The sequence below is a fragment of the Silene latifolia genome, chromosome 2 (assembly GCF_048544455.1).
Source record: "Silene latifolia isolate original U9 population chromosome 2, ASM4854445v1, whole genome shotgun sequence".
Taxonomy (NCBI): Eukaryota; Viridiplantae; Streptophyta; class Magnoliopsida; order Caryophyllales; family Caryophyllaceae; genus Silene; species Silene latifolia.
In genome coordinates this window covers 30,006,805-30,027,337 of record NC_133527.1, presented here as the reverse complement: position 1 = coordinate 30,027,337, position 20,533 = coordinate 30,006,805, and the positions used below count along the sequence as shown (strand labels likewise).

The 20,533-nt window shown below is 37.9% G+C and overlaps 2 protein-coding genes and 1 long non-coding RNA gene across 4 annotated transcripts; 1 reads left to right on the top strand and 2 right to left on the bottom strand.

Annotated features, from left to right (window-relative positions):
- Positions 1–5,085: 5,085 nt before the first annotated feature.
- On the top strand, positions 5,086–17,392 carry LOC141642558 (uncharacterized). 2 transcript variants are annotated; one of them, XR_012543336.1, is made up of 11 exons: positions 5,086–5,283; positions 5,506–5,756; positions 5,933–6,016; positions 6,105–6,627; positions 8,008–8,111; positions 8,334–8,385; positions 8,514–8,583; positions 8,819–8,996; positions 9,178–11,179; positions 11,260–11,394; positions 17,199–17,392. It is a non-coding gene; the product is annotated as an uncharacterized LOC141642558 (long non-coding RNA). The 2 variants fall into 2 exon arrangements; XR_012543335.1 differs by lacking the exon at positions 8,008–8,111.
- Positions 11,955–16,984, bottom strand: LOC141626705 (uncharacterized). Its single transcript, XM_074440385.1, has 7 exons — positions 16,804–16,984; positions 16,700–16,723; positions 16,029–16,467; positions 15,020–15,945; positions 13,672–14,871; positions 12,107–13,551; positions 11,955–11,993 (listed from the first exon to the last, which is right to left on the bottom strand). Exons 1-7 carry the CDS (start codon positions 16,982–16,984, stop codon positions 11,955–11,957), a joined length of 4,254 nt encoding a protein of 1,417 aa, XP_074296486.1.
- Positions 17,393–18,350: 958 nt separating the features above from the next.
- Positions 18,351–20,138, bottom strand: LOC141642557 (uncharacterized). Its single transcript, XM_074451399.1, has 6 exons — positions 20,038–20,138; positions 19,815–19,944; positions 19,543–19,706; positions 18,941–19,424; positions 18,795–18,854; positions 18,351–18,687 (listed from the first exon to the last, which is right to left on the bottom strand). The coding sequence occupies exons 1-4, from the start codon at positions 20,079–20,081 to the stop codon at positions 19,154–19,156; spliced, it is 609 nt and encodes a 202-aa protein (XP_074307500.1). The 5' UTR covers positions 20,082–20,138; the 3' UTR covers positions 18,351–18,687; positions 18,795–18,854; positions 18,941–19,153.
- Between the last annotated feature and the right edge of the window lie 395 nt (positions 20,139–20,533).

The window sequence follows — 20,533 nt, the reverse complement described above, 5'->3', positions numbered from 1 at the left end:
TTGGCTGAGGGAGATGGAGAACATACTGGATTTAGTTCGCTGTCCTGATGAGATGAGAGTGGATCAGCCGCATTCTATCCGAGGGAGGCGGTGGCAAGTGGTGGGATTCCGTAAAAGTGAGTGCCAAGGAGATATATACCAACCGGGGGTTACCCGCTATACCTTGGGAGGAGTTTCGTAGGGGTCGTGAGGAAGGAGTTCGTACCAGAACATGTGAGGAGCAAGTTGAGGGAGGAGTTCGACAAGTTTAAGATGACGGCTGAGATGTCTGTGGCTGAGTACTACAGGCAGTTCAATGAGAAATCCAGATATGCTGAGGACATGGAGTTTTATGATGATATTCGAGGTAAACAGGCTTTGGATCCTAAGATAGTGGAGTGGAGAGCTGGAGTAGAGAAAGGGACAGTGTCCCGCTTTTCCATTCATACAGATGGTAGCTTGAGGTTTGATGGTAGGTGGTGTGTTCCTAATGATGAGGAGTTGAAAAAGACAATCATGACAGAAGCGCATTGCACACCATATTCAGTTCATCCGGGTGGAGACAAGCTTTACAAAGATTTGAAGAAAACGTTTTGGTGGCCTGGGATGAAGAAAGAGACAGCTGAGTTTGTGTCCCGTTGTTTGACATGCCAGAGAGTTAAAGGGGAACAGAGAAGACCACAAGGTAAGATTCAGTCTTTGGAGGTGCCTGAGTGGAAGTGGGAATCCATTTCCATGGATTTCATTGTGGGTTTACCTAAGAGTCAACAAGGTAACAATATGATTTGGGTGATAGTGGATCGGTTGACCAAGTCACTCACTTTGTTCCAATGAAAGATACATGGACTAAGGCACAACTCTGGCTATGGCCTATCGAAAGAACGTGCTTAAGTTACATGGAGTCCCTAAGGACATAGTGTCCGATAGAGATGCGAGGTTTATATCAAGGTTTTGGAAGGAGTTGCGGGAATCGTTGGGAACAGCTTTGAAGATGAGTACAAAGATTTCATCCTGCGACAGATGGGCAGACCGAGAGAACAATCAAGACTCTTGAGGATATGTTGCGAGCTTGTGTGATGGATTTTGGTGGTAGGCGGGAGCGAGGTTGGACTTAATAGAGTTCTCTTACAACAACAACTATCACACTAGTATTGGTATGGCACCGTTTGAGGCTTTGTATGGAAGGAGATGTAGGAGTCCGATCTGTTGGGACGATAGTCTTTGAGGCAAAGGGTTTTAGGACCAGAGATGGTGCATGAGATGGTGGAACAGATTAAGATGATCGGGGAACGGATGAGAGCGGCTCGGGATCGACGTAAGAGTTATGCGGATCTACATCGTCGGGACATAGAGTTTCGAGTTGGGGACAAGGTTCTTCCGAAAGTGTCTCCTATGCGTGGAGTCATGAGATTTGGGAAGAAAGGCAAGCTAAGTCAGAAGTTTATAGGGCCTTATGAGATCTTAGAGCGAGTTGGGGAAGTGGCTTATCGTTTGGCTTTACCTACCGCTTTTTTGGAGAGGGTGCATAATGTGTTTCATGTATCGCAACTGCGGAAGTATGTGAGTGACCCGTCACATGTGTTGGAGGCAGAGAGCTTAGAGCTGGATGAGTCTTTATCATACCTTGAGGTGCCTAAGCGGATCCTAGACCGAAAAGTTAGAAAGACCAGGAGTGGTGAGACAGTTTTGCTTAAAATCCTTTGGTCTAACCATGAGACTGAGGAAGCTACATGGGAGGCGGAGGATATCATGAAAGAGCGTTACCCTTTCCTTTTTGATCAGGTATGTATGGTTACGGGGACGTAACCTTGTTTCTTTTAGGGGGGTAGGAGAGGATCGCGAGAGTATTTAAGAGTTTTTACACCCCTTGTATATGTTGTGTCGGTATGTTTGTCGGGATAAGTTGGGTTAGTAGCATGATTTACGTTGTGTTTATGTTGACCTTCGAGTCGGGAAGCTTATGGGAGTACCTTTGTTTGGTAGTGGTTTGAACTTCGGGGACGAAGTTCCTTTTTAAGGAGGGAAGACTGTAATACTCCGTATTTATGGTCTTGGGGGTACTCTATCGAGTAGCCCTTACTCTGTGTCGAGTAAGGGCATGTTGCGAGAATAAAATAGTTTCGACTGTTGGGCACTCGATCGAGTAGTCGGGGCACTCGATCGAGTAGGGGTACTCGATCGAGTACCTTGGGTACTCGATCGAGTGTCCTGGTTTTTCGGGGAGTTTTCTCGGGTTTTGTTAATTACGCGATTAAGGTATTTAAACCAATTCGTCTTTGTTCTAAATCACTTTTTACAAAACCTAAAACCTGTTTAAGAGAGAAAGCAACTTGTCTTCTTCCTAATCGCGTTCTTGACAATTCCCGGAGTTCAGACGGTCGGTTTGCATCGTAGTTTGTGTCGTTGGATTCCTTGCGTCGAGGGTAAGCTTTTAATATAATTTATATACTGTTTTGTTAAGATTGATGAAACCCTAATTTGGGATTTGGGGGTTGTTATGAGCGGTATTTGAATGGTAGTCTCTATGTGTTATATGTTAGGAGGAGAATTCATAGAAGAGGCGTTTTGAGACAAATTTGTAGATACCGTCTGCGTGTTGTGCTTTCCGGTAGGATTTCTACTCGGTATTAGTCCCATAATGGGATATTGGTGATGTCTTTGTAGTTAGTTGATTGATATGATGATTGTAATTGTAATTGTGATTGTGATTGTGGTTGTGTTTGTGATGGTTCTCGAGATGCGTTCTCGGCTGAGTGGGGTCACTTGCGGGAGTGATCTCACGCCCTAGTTTCGCCCTTCGTGGAACCCGCCACGAAAGGGGATGTGCACATTAATGGACAGGGTTATCGCTCGTACGATGAGCGGGGCTTAGGTGGGAACGGCTGCGGTCCCCATCGCGGGTCCAAAGGGACGATCGGTGATTGAGACGGTTGGTTGGGTGTGCGTGTGTGTGTGTGGCGATTCGATTATCTTTGTTTTATTGTTGTTATCTATTTTGATTGTGTGATTAGTACGACCCCGGTGTTGTTTTGAAAACCTGCGGTGATCCATTCGGGGATGGTGAGCAGATATTGAGCAGGTATAGAGATGATACGGGGATAGCTGGGATGGCCACGACATGACGATAGAGTCTTCCGCTGTAGTTTAGCTTTTATTTCTATTTCAGTTGAGAACAGTTAGTTTGGAATAATGTATTGTACTTTAAGTTTGGGTTTCAAGGATTGTACTTATTCATTAAATTACTTATAATAAATGTTGTTTCTGTTTTGTCTATTTGATTATCATACCTCGGGCAACCGAGATGGTGATGTCTTCATACCTGAGTGGTCCTGGTAAGGCACTCGGAGTATGGGGGTGTTACAATAGGTGGCAAGAGGGGCATAATTAGATAAGTGGGCCTAATATGTTAATGGCCTATAAATATTAACCGTAATCCACTTAGTCTATTACTCCGACTAAAAACCCGAAACATCATATTTAGCTATTATCTATTAGAGTGACTGACGTCAGTAATTAGGTCCACATAATAGAGAATTAATATGATAATTCTTACATGCTCAGGTGAGAGTAGTGTTGGGATGGGTGACCTCCTGGGAAGCCTCTCCGATGTGCACGGATGCATGACTGGTAAAAACATGTTGCCTCTCCGATGTGCACGGATGCATGACTGGTAAAAACATGTTAACGTTCAAATGAATCGGGTTAACTAGCGAAATAAGTACCTAGATTGTCACGGTTCTATATATGATAAAATATTCATTGTGAAAAAAAATCAAATTATTTTACGTTTTGTTTATTTGAATTTCATATATATTGTTTGCTACGGGAAATTTTTTTTGCCACGGGAGTTATTAGCCACGAGAGAATCCGTGGCCAAAAATTCAATAATAGCCACGTTCTTGTTTTTCTCGTGGCTATCTCTTTGCCACGACCACTTGCGTCACGGAAGGTATTCCCGTGGCAAAATTATTTAGCCACGGAAATTTAGCACTTGCGCCACAAATTTAGCCGTGGCCCAAGTGCCCATTTGTAGTAGTGATTTAAGCAATTTGGAAACCATTTCTAGAATTGTTGATGCAAGTCCAAAGTTTTTGGAACTTAAGCTTTCTTTCGATATCATCTCCATCTTCTATGTCAAAAAGAAAGTCTTGGTGTTGAATCTGAGTAACAGCAATATGGTCCGACTCAACATGACAGGAGAGATCAAAATACCTGGTGGCCGTGGATGCTTGACCCTCCTTCTAGCAACTCCAAAGCTAGAGATATGGAGCTATTTGAATGTAGATCTAGAGTTAGAGGGTGATTACAAGAGAAGACATGGAGATTATGCTTGAGAGTTGCTGCTGATGTTATACAGTGAAGATGAAGATTATGTTTGATAGCTGCTGATGTTGGTATACAGTAGATTTGATAGTTGCTGATGTTGGTATACAGTAGATTTGATAGTTGCTGATGTTGGTATACAGTCGATTCATATATAGTACTTGTTTGTGTGAGGGTATTAGGTGCACTTCAATTGAACGTAGGGTAGCAATGCCTATGGTTGAATGTAGGTAGATCTAGAGTTACTACAAGAGAAGATGTGGAGATGCATATTATGCTTGATAGGGGTTGCTGATATTGATATACAGTAGATTTGATTGTTGTTTATGTTGGTATACAGTAGATTCGTATATACAAGTACTTGTTTGTGTTTTTGTGTGAGGGCATTAAGTGCACTTCAATAGAACGTAGGGTGTCATTTGTAAGTGATTGAACGTTCGAATTTCATATATTGAATTTCATATTACAAAGACGTAAACACGAGGCTAACAAACCTAATTCTATACTAGCCGCCGAAATAAATAAGATTACGAGAAGATAATAATTACAAATATAAGGTACGCCTAAAGATATACTCCGTAATTTATAAGTATAAGATAATAAAGATTCTAAATAACCAAAATATATCGTAATTAGGAAATATTAGGCATTAAATAGCATTAAAAACACAATTTATAACTAAATGAGATAAAAGTGAAAAAATGACTATGTTAGGAATCGAACTCAAGACCATAAGTAACGAACCACTATATATAACACTAAACATTTGACATATTTCTGAACAAATGAAAAACTGATAAGCATCAGTACTTCCTCATCAACAAAGCATCGATCGCCAAAATGAAAAGTTGAAAGCTAACTGATATTATATTTCAAAAACCATGCTTCAAATAGGTGATTGATGGTAGGCTTCATATCAATTAATAATAGTAGCAACTGCCGACTAGCAAGGGAGGTAACAACACTAGCAGGCATAACCAGGTGTGTTTATGTTGGTGATGTACCATATAATTCCAATAGTATCACTTTCAATCAACTTACCCCTTTGTTCAATTCAATTTAAGTTCCGGGCTTTTCCCCACTGAGGTTGGTAATGTGTCTGTAGGTTAGCTGGTTGTATTGAATGCATTATGTAATTTGTTAGAGGCTGCATATTGTACCTTTCCTTGTGAATACACTTACAGGATCACGACTTGATCGCAGGTCTTGTTTTGTTCGTGCAAGGTATCTCAGGACAGGATTCGTAGAAAGTGAGAAATTCATACACCGCCAGAATTTGTAGGGGTTCCAGTTTTACTACTAACGCCCGAAAGCCAAACCCGCTACTTCTTAAATTGGAGGGCAGAGTAGGTCAGTAGGATGTGCCACTAGCAGATGCCTTGAATGGGACATATGATTTTCCAATGCCATTTATAGGTATTCAAAACGGGACACTTCCAGCAAACGGGCAACAGGTACATTACTAGGCAACAGTAGCAGATTTCTCGAAATGTCTTTGATACAGATATGTTCATTCAAGGACGTTTTTTTTTGTGCTGTACAACTTAAAAAAGATAATCTATTGGTGACTAAAATAATCAAGGACCAATGATTTTTGGGTTTGTGCTCCTGATCTCGATTCCATGTGTAGGGATGTCTGTTTAGAGGCCAGAGACATTCTTTGCAGAGTTTCTGTGTGAAAAGCCCACGCTACCCCCCGGACATCTATTTGGAGGTATTTCCTTTTCTGTTTGGCTTGAACACCATCTACAATATTGTAAAGTCAGTGTCATCTATGCTTAACTGTTTTCGCATATTGCTAGGTTGCGGTTCTAGGGGGCTTTTATAGGACCTTCCAACTGACTAAACCCTACTGAAGGTATTACTATTAAAACACACTTGAATCAAATCATAACGTGAACTTTATTGTTGCTTTTGCTTGGTATTTGGTGATTAGAGGATAAGCTCCGTTATTCTTTCTCAGTTAAATGATTTTAGTTTACCCTTTTCTGGGTGTTAACTCATACGTGCATTTTATATAGTCTTTTTAGGCCTTTTTATGCACGTATTTCTATGCTATTATCGTAGTTTTATGCTACGAAATGCCCCGAATATGCTACTTTGGTTTGTTTTGTCTTATTTGCAGGAATGAACCAGAAAGTAGTGGAATCAAGCCTTTTACCGTCCGTTTAGCATGCATTTGGAGGAAGAGTGAATTTGGAGTGGGAATGTAGCTATTTTGAGATGCGCAAAGAAAAAAGATAGCTAGGCGAGCAAAGTAAGAACTTCAAATTGCTAGTGCCTAATTTGGAGAGCCATATCTCGAGTTCTACAACAGATATTCAGGTGATTTCAATTGTAGATGAAATCTTGTCCTCTTAGCTTTCCAACGCCATCGGAATCGCCTTGTTTGCCCAAGTAACGAAGAAATGGCAGCCGTTTGAAATTCAGTGCGCAAAGCAGGAAATTGTGTGCGCTGGAAAGTACTCGATCGAGTACAATTATGTTCGATCGAGTCCTTTTTACACTCGATCGAGTAGTTGCATTTTAGGATTTACTCGATCGAGTAGATTTTCTATTCGATCGAGTGGTTTAAGCTTTATTTTACTCGATCGAGTAGTTTAAAAGCACTCGATCGAGTGGTTTGCTATTGGGCTCGGAATTTTTAGTCCGTGATTGGGTTTATGTTTGTAAAATCTCGCTTCCCTATATAAAGGAAGTCGGGATTAGGTCATAATTATCCTGGATACTACTAGGACGACGCTTCTATCACACTTTATGCTTTTCCTTCTCTCTTTTCTCTGTTAAACACTTTTCCACCATTCTTTTCCGGATCTCTTAATCAGTAATTCCTTTCCTTACTCTTTTTCTTCCTTTACTTTATTTTTAATTTATGATGTTGTTTATTCCTTTATTTTTCGCTCTTGCTCTTCCCTTATCTATGTTTAGCTAATTCTCCTGCTAGGATTTAGGGGAGTCGATGAACCGATGTTAATTGCTAATTAGGTTTACGGATTTGTCGTTGTTGTTAAGTCTATGTTGTTAATCACTGCTTTAATTGTTTCTAGCTATTTGAATCGATGCATTTAGCCTACTTAATATTGGTAAGCCTTGACCTAGACCGAAAGGAAAGGTTGGAAGGGTGAGACCCGCAGTGAACAATAGGATGCTTTAGTGAGGGCGAAAGTTAAGCTAATAGCATTTTAGGGCGAATTGAGACCGAAAGGAGATATTCGTTGCCCCTTAGATCGACACATCGACTAATTTGTGACCTTATCTGCAATTTGTGACATTCATTTATGACCCGACAATCCTAGTTCTCTCTCTTTATTGTTAATCCCTTTATTTTTAATCCGACTAATGTGGAATTTTTAAAATGAACATTGAACCATTACTCTTCATACTGTTTTTCTATTCTGGGGTTTTTCCTTTCACCTTCATCTGGGTTTTGTTCGGCTTTTGAGATTTGGTTATTTTTTATTTTGATTATTGTATTGGTGATTATGTGTTTTTTTGATGATTATTATACATGGTTTCTTACCCCTTGAAGTTGGATTTTGATGGGTTACCATCTTTATCAGAGATTAGGGTGAATATGAGATTTCTAATACATTTGTGGAAAATGATAGAGTTTTTACTTGAAATTTCATGGTAAGTTTGGTTGTTCTTTGTTGCTTCGATTCAATGAGTTGTGTTAATTTTGTTTCCGGGTCTTTGAAACCTCAGATATCATAGTTTCGGCCGTCGAGTTGCAGGTCTCCTGCACAAGCTTCCACATCAGATAGATCCATCTATATGCCGTTTAAGCTATTGTATTCTGGGGCTTAGCGGTGTGTACGTGCAAATGAGATGGAGCTTAAGTTATGTGTCTTATGATTGTTGTATGTAGAATGTAGATGTATTTGACTCCCTGATCTTATATTTCCTATCAAGCTGATCTATTACAAGGCAGGCATGCCTTCAATTAGTGGGTGATCATGTGTAGTATCATCATGTCTTGTATTCTGAGGTTTTTGAAATACTGAACTAACTACTTTTTCATTTGATGTCAGGTCCGGGTATCGCAGTCACAGTCATTCAATTACCTGCAGGCCGCACGTTCAGGTTTTTGAATCGGGTGCCGGGTGGCTATAATCTTTTCCTTTACACTTCTTGTTCATCAATTACTATCTCTTTTTCAACCTAAATTCAATACCTTTTTTTTCTAAAACTAATTCTTCATTTCACGATAGGTTTTCGTCCCATGGATATCGTAGTTTCTGCCGTTGAGTTGCAGGTAGGCGTATTCAAATGCCGTCTAAGGTATTGTACTCTGGGGTTTTAAAATCAGGTTGATCTATTCATATGCTGTCTAAGCTATTGTATTCCGCGGTTTTTAAAATGCTATGTATGTGGAAATGAGTTGGAGCTTAAATTATGTGTCCTAGGATTGTTATAGATGTATTTAATATACTGATATTTCACTTATATGTTATTGAACTTTGGGGTCTCCAGATCATTACTCTAGCAGTCTAGCTCATTCTTAATTTCATGACAGGTCTTCGTCCCTCGGAAATCGTAGTTTCCGCCGTCGAGTTGCAGGCCTCGTGTACAGGCTTCCACATCAGCTAGGTCCATTTATATGCCGTCTAGGGCTTAACATGTCGTATGACAAATGCACACCTTTCTTGGATTATTATTCGACTACTTAGCTCTATAATTGCTCGGTTGATTTTGTGAGTACCGTCCTAGCTGCTAATGTCTTTACCATAAGTTTTTTAAGCTATCATTGTGTGCATCGACTAATCTGCATTCAGTATTCACTGATGCTTTTAGGAGTCAAGAATTGGATTCCTTGTGCTAACAGGAGTCGAAAATTTGTGCTTTAGCTCTAACAGAATCTTTTTATTCCGTCAGGTATTCGACAGTTGGAGTTAGAAGTTTCGGGCTTTCAATTACGAGGCTCACATTCCAACTTCTGCATCAATTTGTTCCTTAAATGTCCCGCTCATATTATTGTATTCTGGGCTTTTTAAATATGTGCCTATGATTAAGACCTATGATTAAGACCATCTCCTAAAAAAAGTATTACTCCCTACTCAATATATTGTTGCTTTTAGGTTTAATCGGAGCATTATGAGTATAATGTTTGATTTTGTTGATTTTATCTTAATATGAACAATGGGTAGGTCTTCATTTTGTGTGATATAGGCGTTGATGGTTTAATCTCGAATTTTGAGGAGGGTGTAGACCAACTTGTGAGATTGAAATGCTGTGATAATCATTTTTTAGTTATATATCCCATTTTTAAGAGTATGCTTAATTGAAGTCTTATAATGCAATACAAATCTTGGAGACTTGGAGTCACTGTTCTTCGACACATTTCAATGGTGCAGAAGGATCTCCTAACGCTCGAGGTCGAGGTAGTGGTAGAAGGGGAAACGGAAGGGGAAGAGGTCGAGGTGCAATAAGTGTTGGAATAATGGCTCTAATAGTCTTTTTGTCTCACATTGGAAAAATACTAGTTAAGTTGTTTTTTTGGAACATTTTTTAATATTTTCAAAGGTTCAATTTCCGAGACTGATTGGCGCAGTCTACGGAATTGATTGTTGCGGTCATCCAAGCTGATTGCCCGATTTATCATGCTTTCTTATTTTCCAAAAAACTGATTTCGTTAATTCTTAAGCTTTTTTAGCCTATATAAACAAGTCTTCTCTTTCACTTTGAGAGACAACAAAATTATAATTCTCTCATACATTCTTAAGAAATATTCTTTGAGGTTTTCTGCCAACGATCTTGGCTGTTTTCATCTGCGTCTTTGCCTACACCGAAGTCGCAGCGGTTGTGTTAATCCTGGGGTCGAATGCCATTGAGGCCGTGTGTAGCAGACGGGGCATATTTGACTTTAGGACAGTGACCTCAAGTCACGTCACAACCTCTTCAGATAAGCTCTCTCCTTTTACTAATTAATAACTATTTATCATAATTACAATTATATTATTTACTTTATAATACATAAGCTAATTTGTCCGAGACATGTTATGTTATTTCGCCACTAGTCATACTCTATGCCTAACAATCTAAAGTCAAAATATTCTTGCTCGTTAATTTCTTATTTAAGGCGATATGGATATGTCTATTTGTGTTGATTCGTCACCAAAAGTCTAATTTTTATCTCACTATAATTGATAGTGATATATCGAGTATATTAGTAAAGAGGGTGAGTTTACAAATTTTACATCCTCCTGATAATTGTGTTTTGTTACACGGGGCTGCTCAACTTTTAGTAGCATTGTGTTTAATTTTTGTTAAATTTTGTTACACGGGCTCCTAATAATTGATGGTGATAATTTTGTTAAATTTTGTCTTGTATTCTCATTTCGTTTGTTTTACTAATTGTGGCCAAACTGTTATTTGTCCCTTGCTTTATAGAGTACTAGTTTAATACCCGTGCAAAGCAGCACGGGTATGGGTAAGGGATATTTAGAATACATTAGGTACAACATGTTGAGGGAAATAATAATAATAATAATAATAATAATAATTAACAAAATCACAAAAAAAGCGATTAAACAAAGAGTCAAAGACCAACTTCCAGACCATTCTTCTACCTCTTCTTCATTTACGATCACTCCTCAATTACCCACAAATCTCAAATTACTTCATCTCCATATCCAAGGCTCTAGAACTTACCCTTTGGCTCATAATTGCGTACTCAGATTTGAAACTCAAATAAGACGCTTTATACGAAGCCTGATGCCTTAGCAATGACAGCACCTCGAGTCTTATGAGCAACTATTGGTGCATGGATATGAAAGCTTTGTTCAAATGTTGAGGGAAACCTGACTGTTGAGAACCCAATTCAAAATAGTCAGAATGATGTGACGTCCATGGTGGTTTAAATCGATCAATCTCAAATGTGAGTTTCTATGATCTAAGTTCACTGAGAAAAGATTGATTCACTATTTATGTTAATATAAATGTTTGTTTTGTGTTCAGATACTATCTATTGTTTAGGAGATGCTAATGCATAGGATCCCAAAATCGTTCCCAACGCGAGTAACATGATGAGGCTCAAGGATCTGGTTCACTGACAGTTAATCCGTCGTATCTTCGTCGTATCCAATGTGCCAGGTAAAATTACTTCAATGAATCAGAATTACTTTTATATGTGTATATGTATGTGAATAGTCGGACGGTTGGCCGGGGTTTTTTGAAGCTATTTGAATAATCTATGGGATACAATTAGCTTAATAAATTCAGATATTTCATTAATCTATTTTCCAAAGTTTAAGCAGTGGATTCGTAATTTTTACAATTCGTGTTTACAGATAATGAGTAAACACAATACCATAGATGATTATGATGGAAGACTTGTTCTAATCTTGTTGTCATGATCTATGTTAAAAGTATTATTAATGTCCATTGTTTTTATATTAAAGTAAATGTTGTCTGTATCGCAAAACCTCTTAAATGAACACAAAAGAACACATATAACTCATAATAGCTTTTTTCTACTAATAAAAATCAAATTGTGTCTACATCAAAAGGAAATTTAAGTTTGGAGTAGAAATTAAAAGTCTAAAGTAGAATTATTATTCGGTTACACGTTTCATCTTCGATGACCCTATAAATTCCGAAACGCTTCTTTGTAGACTACATTTTCAGTAGTGTTATGTGTACGACATTCTTGGTCACATATCAGAATTTTCAGTCCTCTTTTGCTTGTGACCCTAGATAGGGCGACATAAAGTTGACCATGACTAAATACGGGCCTCGGTAGATACAAACCCACGTGTGAAAGTGACTGACCTTGGCTCTTGTTTATAGTCATTGCATAACATACCATAACCGGAAATTGTCTCCGCTGGAATTTGATGGGCAACGTATTGGTGTCTGACGGGCTTAAAATCATCCTAGGAATTAGAACCTTCTCTCCAATATTTTTGCCAGAAATAATGGTGGCTTGAATTACGTGGTCTCCCATTCGGTTTACCAGTAATCTGGTACCATTGCACAAGCCAGCAGCCTGATCAAGGTTTCTCATGAGCATTATTGGTGCACCTATCTTCAACGTTATTTGATGATTTGGTAGGCCGGAGCATCTGATAGAGTTCAAGAACTCTGTTGAGTATACATCTCCGTAATTACCCACATTATCGGCTTTGCTTATACTATCTGAACTCAAGTACTCTCTCACTTCTCCGGGCATCAATGATAGCACATGTTCATTAACCCTCTCAACAATTTCATTTGTAGGAGCTAAAATTGCCCTCTCTTGGAAATACGTAGGTTCCCACATGTTTTCATGGATGAGAGGATAAGTGCTCTCGACAATTGCCTTGACAGGATTGCTTGTATCCTTTATCAGCAGGTCATCATCAATTGGTATAGTAGCTTCACCGTCGTTAGGCTCTCCAGCATTGCCATCCCCAACTTTCAAGAGCCAATCTGAAAATTCTTTTACCTCATCTGCATTGGAACTTGAGCTGTCCGAATGAAGTCGCATGTTTTTTGTGAGTTTTAAAACCTTGCATGAATGCCATAGATAGGATGAGTTAATTGCAGCGCCCACAATATCTTGTCTACTACCTTTGGGTACGACTGGCAAAATCTGTCGAAAGTCACCCCCAAAAACGACCACCTTACCACCAAATGGTTTATCTGCATACTCAGTATCAGAGAAACGCATAACATCTCTCAAACTCCTGTCTAGTGCTTCAAAACAATATTTCTGAGTCATGGGAGCTTCATCCCAAATTATAAGTTTGGTCTTTACAAGTAGTCCGGTTAGATCAGAATCAGGTGTGATACGACTGCAAAATGAATCCTCAGTAGGATTAAGAGGAATGCCAAACCTGGAGTGCGCAGTACTTCCGTTTGGTAGTAGTAATGAAGCAATACCACTTGATGCAACTGGGAGAACAATCTCGCCTTTGGAGCGAATGGCAGAACATAAGGTCCTCCATAAAAATGTTTTCCCAGTACCTCCATAACCATAAAGAAAGAAAACACCTCCTTTTCCATCGTGAATGGCGGTCATGATATCGTCATACACCGTTCTTTGTTCATCTGTTAGGCGTGGAAGGAGAATCGCATGTTCTTCGGCTAATTTAGCTCTGTCATATGACAGTTCTGCTGCGAGCAGCCTATTACCACTATCTTTCATAAGAATTTCGTCCGGGACATTCATTGATGAAAAATTTCGGAGGCTGCTTCCATTTTTCTGAAGAATAGTCTCAATTTCGGCTAAGGCATAATTCCTTATTTCCTCATCACTAAGATTCAAATCTGATAAGAGTAATACATCAAGTGTAAGAGTAACTCATTTATCATTCATAAATGACTACCAAAATTATTGTAAAAAGATCATTAGGATGAGATAATTTTTTATTATAATTGAACTATTACCTGGAATTCGAAAAAATCTTCGCTGCTTGTGTAGAATGTCGTCGGACAAAAGGTCCCATGTTTGTTCCCACACTTCTTCTGGTCTTGACATGCTGCCGGATATTAATAGCATTGCAAATAGGTTTCTAAGATAATATGCCGTTCCCCACTTACTTGCCTCCTTTATGCCATCAATGTACTCATTATCATCGTCAAGTAATCCTCTCATGTAACACGCTTCCTTAAAAGTGGGGCAAATGACCTCATCAACAGTTCGGATATCCTCGTAACATTTTGGACCTCTTACATGATTTAGTAAAGTTCTCAGATAATACCTTTCACCTGATCCCGGAGAAGCATGATAAACCCTACCAATGGCAAAGCCTTTTTGACGGGGAGTCCACTCACGCAATTCCCTATTCCAAACGAATTTCTTTGGGAAATCAGCATAAGTCAATTTTCTAGCCTCGTCATTGGTTTTGTTGCACTCCATCCAAGCTAGAAACATCGTTTCATCAACAGTCCGCTTGTCCAACACAACATCAAGTGACTCGGACTCGTTGTATACCACACTTTGTTCACCTGGAAGATGGAAATTTAATCTTTCAACTGATGGTGTTCTATAATGTATATCAAACCCAAAGATCCTCCATGCCGCTTCACATGCTGAGACATATCGACAATCATAATACATCTTGATTTCATCTTGTTCATCAGCATCATCAGCCGAGATTGACGCGGTAACCCGATCATATCCCTTATTTATATATTTAAATAAATACTTGATAGATCGAGATTGATTGCACCATTCGACATTGATGTGTGCATGATATTTTAAGAGCAACTTTGGGTTGTACGGGACTACATATCTATTATCAAGTTCAACCTCACCTTTGACAACCTTTACACCGTTGTTTCTTCTTCTGTAGACTGGATAACCTGACTCATCCACAGTTGTGTTTTCCACAAATTTTTTTGGAAAATGTTTTGAGCATTTTCCATGTTCCATACATGGGGATGTGTTGCTACCTCCACATGGTCCATGTAGCATAAGCTCTGTTACAACTTGGTACAATTGTGGATTTTTTTCTTTATCAGGTATCTCGGCAGAAATGATTTTATCAATATGATCAGCATTAGGAAACTTATCTTCTCGGTGCAAGAATAACAATATGTGAACATGAGGCAAACCGCGCTTTTGAAACTCTACTGTATACATAACTGCATGAAATGAAGAAAACTGTTAATTTACCGTTGCATAGCTTACCAACATAATTTCAGTAATTTTTTTTTGTTAGTTACTATTAGTTCAAAAAACGATTAGCAAATAATTTCTTAAAAAAATACGAAGTTTTTATTAGAAGCTAACCTGACTGTACGCGTCCGAACAACCTTCCCTTTTTCAAGTCTCTTACCAATTGATCAAGTTTGATCTTAAACACTCTACAAAGGATATCTGGTCTATCTTCTGGTCGCACACCCATTCTCTTAGCGTACCTAACGACTTCTGGCCATTTTGGGTTGCAAGTGAATGTTATAAATAAATCGGGATAACCAAATTCCCTACACGTGGCCATGGCGTCTTGGTAGTTCTGTATCATGTATCTAGCACCACCTGTAAAGGATGAAGGTAGCACTATACGACGCCCTCTAGTAGAGGGGTTGGTGTGTCCATTAGCAACTGATTCCCTCAAGGTTATGTACTTGTCTGCCCGAAGAACTTGTTGATTTCGACGAATGAAATTTAGCCTCTCAGTCTCAATCATTGTGTAAGCATCGACTAAAAACTGTTGGAATAACCTCCTTGCAACCAATAAAGCGCAACCACGTTCAACGTTTCTTTCCATAATTCTAAAGGCAAAGAATTCACGCATTGTAAGTTTTTTTCGCTTCTTGGTATTGGCTTCATAAGCATCTGAATGAAGAATATCACATGAGTATCCATCCTCTCCATAAGGAAAGAGCAAAGGATATTGAAGAGCGAGATAAGACGGATGCAATTCATTTATCCTCTGAAGTGAGCCAGTCTGTGTTTGAACAACAATATCTCTCTCATCAGGTGCACATCCGATATCTCCGACTATAAGAGCAGCCACTTCAGATGTAGTAGGGAGGTTATATGTTCTTCCATCTTTTGCTCTTCTTCCAATTAATCTGAGCTTGATATTTTTGCAGCCAGTATAGGCAAACCTGTCTCTAGCCATCCTGAATGCTTTGGCAAGAGAGTTATGTTCATCTAACATGTCCTTCAATTTAGAGATTATATCGTCATCAAACGCATCTGGATTGGTTGGGCTGTGACATTGTAAATTAAGTATGTTGGTAAAATCGTTAACAAAGAGTTCAAAATCAACAAATAGGCTTATAGAAATACTAACCTTATAGCACGCTTTCTATTAGAGACCTCATCTTCAGTGTCGTATATATAAAGTTGTGTGAACTTTGGGGATGCGCCTTCCACAGGCAGTAGACTCCCGATGTTGTGGTAGTTTTGGCCGTGTAGTTTAAATGTGTAAGTAGACCGGCCTTGGTTGATGGTTCTATCAATCTTTCCACCCATTGATGTAAAGGAAAACATCATGTTGTAGGCCCGAATGTTGTTAATAAAGTTCTTGCTTTTAGAATCATTTTTACTAAGCAGATTCATGAGTGTTGCAGGGGGCTTTTTGAGAAATGGTAGCTCCACTTTACCTTGCATACAACAGAGTGAAAATCTTGGGTTGCAGGTCTTTCTATCTTTCCTTACCCTTTCGTCGTACCACATCATTGATTCACATGACACACAACACCATGTTGGATCTCCGATATCCCAATATTCTAGATGAATGAAAAGATAAGACTAAGTTAATATAGGTTATTAAGGGTAGATAGATATGGAAACCTCTGAAGTATGAAGGTGTAACATGTATAGTTGTCATAAAAGGTAATACCTTCACCAAATAAGTTTAAATCAGCTCCTTTCGTGCGTAAGAAAGAAAACAATAAAGGTTAGTGGGTGTATATTTATGTTATATAAATATAACAACTACGGACAAAATTACATTATTACCTTCTTGTAGTTCATCATCGTCATCTGGAATATAGGTACATATGTTAGCGTTTTCAATAATAAGATGCTACTGAACGAATAGTATTATAGGTAACATATGTTACCTCCATCGTCATTATTGTATTGCAGTCCATCATCTTCCAATTGTGTTCCATTTAAGACATATTTGCTACATTCTCCTGTATTGAAATACAATTTTTCGTATGTATAAAAAACATTCTTATTGTAACTCATAACAAACTGTATATAAGGATGTACCTTTTTCGTATGTTGTTTGACATCCATTGTTGGACGAATATGTCGTTTTATGACCTGTTTAAATTAAATTGAAATTGAATGGAGTTTATGATTGTTCAAACACAAACGATTATGAATCAGTTGATGTGTGTATATATATATATACCTGAGTTGTTTGTATTTCCTGACAATTCAATTGAATTTATTAAGTTTCTTGTAACACTTTGTGTAACCTTTCTATTTTGAATGACATACTTTCCAGGGGCAAAAGGGGAGCTCCCAAATAACACTGATGAGAGACCCTTGCTAGAGGAAAGGGCGGCATATGGAGTTAGGTTTCCCGATGAGAGATTTCGGTGATCGGGTCGCGGTTGTTGACTTTGTCCTTAATTACAAAGAGAAAAGACAACGTCCAGTGAAGCAGTTAGTGCTATAATTCAAGGCTATGATATGTGAGATAAGTCGGTAAAAACATAATGTGACTTATTATTGATTTCAGACTCACCATTTGAAATGTCTCTAAAAGGAGTTCGTGGTGTTTCCAGTGATCTCAAACACGGGGTTGCAACATTCTGATCACAATTCATGTTCTCGTTGTCTGCAGGAAAGGTTAGAATTACAAATCTATTATATAAGTGTTCTGATATATACAATAACTAATATAATAGACGTAAATTTGATGATGCATATAGGAGTGAAATTACCTTGATCTCCATGTGTCAATCGTTGTCGCTTTGTGTTTATTATCAGACGACTAATTTGTCTGGCTGTTCTTGACTTTGCTGGGTCCATTGTAAAAGGATCCTTTTACTGTTCTGATAGAAATTGAGTGATAAGATTTAAGGAGAAGGATACAGTTACAAAGCAAAAAAATCTCAATCTATATTATGGAATAATAATCCAAATATATCTAAGAGTATAATATTATCCCTACTTTCCTGTTAAATGGTTACAAATGCAATATTGATATTTGTTATATCTGCAAAATTTCAGTTTCTAGTCAAAGTTTGTTATGATTTCATGTTAGTAATTCAAGACTTCAATAAGATGACGAACATGTAATTGCCTCTGTTGAACTATTATTCCCATTTTGCTCATTATTGTGGTCTGATGGTCCATGTTTTTATGAGAGGTACTCATATTCTTAAGCTCCATTTTTTAATCGTGTCAATGTATTACATTTCTGTGGAATATGTACTTGCCACTGTTCATTTTGTTCATTTCATTTGCCTGTTCATTGTTGCGTTCATTTGCTGTCTTTGACTCATTAGTAGGCATACGATATTGTATTACTTATGATTTTGTGACCAGTTTATAATAGTGTAAAGTAAGTAGCGTACTTGGATATAATAATGAACGGTCTATTTAATCTTATTAATTATTTTAGGTTTCAAGTACATCTAGAATTGCTGAAATTCAAAAACTACAGGAAAATAATAAATCATAAAGAAAAACCTGACTAACTAATAACGAACGATCTGACAATTGTTTGTTACCTCTAATAAACAAACGACATTATTGAATAACTAATCATAAAGAAACATGGACTAACTTAAACTAACTTAAATCGTGAATTATTTTCTAGCTTGATAATTGTGTCACTTTGCAATGGCTTCCACCTTCACCACCACATGTTTTTTGGTTGTACTCAGCTGAGCATCGTCATCACCAGATTCGGCCACGCGTTTTGTAGGGGTGAGGTTCCAGGAGGTATTTACAGATTCATGTTCTCCAGTGCTTTGCACGGACTCCTGACAACAAACCATTTGATAAGATGAGCTCATATTAAAGGTGAGTTGATGAGATAATCATTACATAATTTTTATAGAGTAAAGTTGATGATGTTCTATTGTGTTACCTTTCCTTTGTCATCATCTACGACACTTTCTTCGCGGGAATCCGCCTCCAAATCATTTCCCTGGTGTATATAATAATAATTAGCCGTCAGATATAATTTTATTTGTGAACTAATATGACCGGTAATTTTTTTTTTCTAAAACGTACCGGAATTGTTTTGCAGGTTCCTAGATATTTCTGGATGAGAATGGGGTCTTCAGAAAGCTTGTTAACACCATATGAATCCCAACCCTTGGTAAGATTGTAAACTGGATCAACTTTGATCCTAAAGATGAACTTTCGATCAAGTAGTACATCTAGTTCACTCGGATAAGACTCTGGATCCCCATGCTGTCAAACAGGCTCATTAATGGTTAGGATTCAATTTATGTTGTCATGATATAACGATGTACAATTTAAAGTGATAATATATGGGTAAACATATACATAAATCAGGTATAATACATTCACAAGGCAAAGATAGTAGTCGATATTTCGTGCAAATAATTTATTTGGGTAAAAGGTGTATACCTGAAGTTGGTTCTCTCTTAAGTCTTTAGCAGATTGTTGTATCAAATCCGAGGCTTGGGAATCAAATAAAACAAATATCGCATTTCCTGTATGATCTATGACATTAACCCTTACCTTGTACCTGTCATATTAACGAAAAAGGTTTTTAAAAAAAAAAATGTGATGGACTTGGATGGAATATTTATATATGCTTAGATGGTACAATTTCGATAAAAAAATTGTATATCAAATAGGGATACCTAAGCACCACAAATTTTGCATATCCTGCACATTTGCCGTTACACACCCATTTCCCTTTGTCATCCAACTCCACTGTGGATCTACATGTCTTGCAAGTCTCTATAAACCATCTATATTTGATGTCAATCCCTTTAATAGTGGCTAAGGTTACAAAGTATCCTTCCTGCATAGAAGTATGACCATTTCAAAAGTATTAAGAAGAGGAATGGTTGATATAATATTTTATAGATATTTTTAAAATAGTTATAAGTAGAGTGATTGATTGTATAACCTCTTGACTTTCTCTGATTTCGTCAATTGTCCTTCTTGTAGATAATTTTAGTAACTCTTCTGCAATTGTATCAGAGTGGCTTGAAAGATGGGTCAGCGTCCCTGATGGTCTACATCCATTTCCTGCTATCCTGATAACAGAGGGTGAAGTTATTATGTTAATAATCGTAAATAAGTTAGAGAGTATATGTACATGTAAATAAGTAGATATACTAAAACACCACCTCTTTATGAAATCTCGGACTTCAGGGATCTCGGCATCAATCATGACTCTTGAACAAATCGTATTAGATAGGTCCGAGTCTACATTAATTAGAATGTAATATTAGCCATGAGATTTTAAAATATGATCGTATGGTATTTTTTTTTTTTTATCAATTACCTTTAAATGGCTTAATTTTGGCAAAGCGGACGATGATAATAGGGTGATATGCAGGATCCTCATCTTTTTCGGAAAGGATGTTGAACGTTTCGATTGCCAAAGATTCCCACAAGGTACATATCAACTTGTGATTCCTGTGTAACCAAATGTTTGTGATGATGCTTAATACTTATTTAGATAATTTTATTTGAAGAACTGAATTTGAAATACTTACTCAGCATCAATCAACTCAAGACGCAATTTTTTTTTCTTGTTTGGAGATTCCTCCAATGGACTTTTCCCATGAAGTTCACCAATGATATCTGTACACATGAAATTAGGAAAATTAATATAGTGTT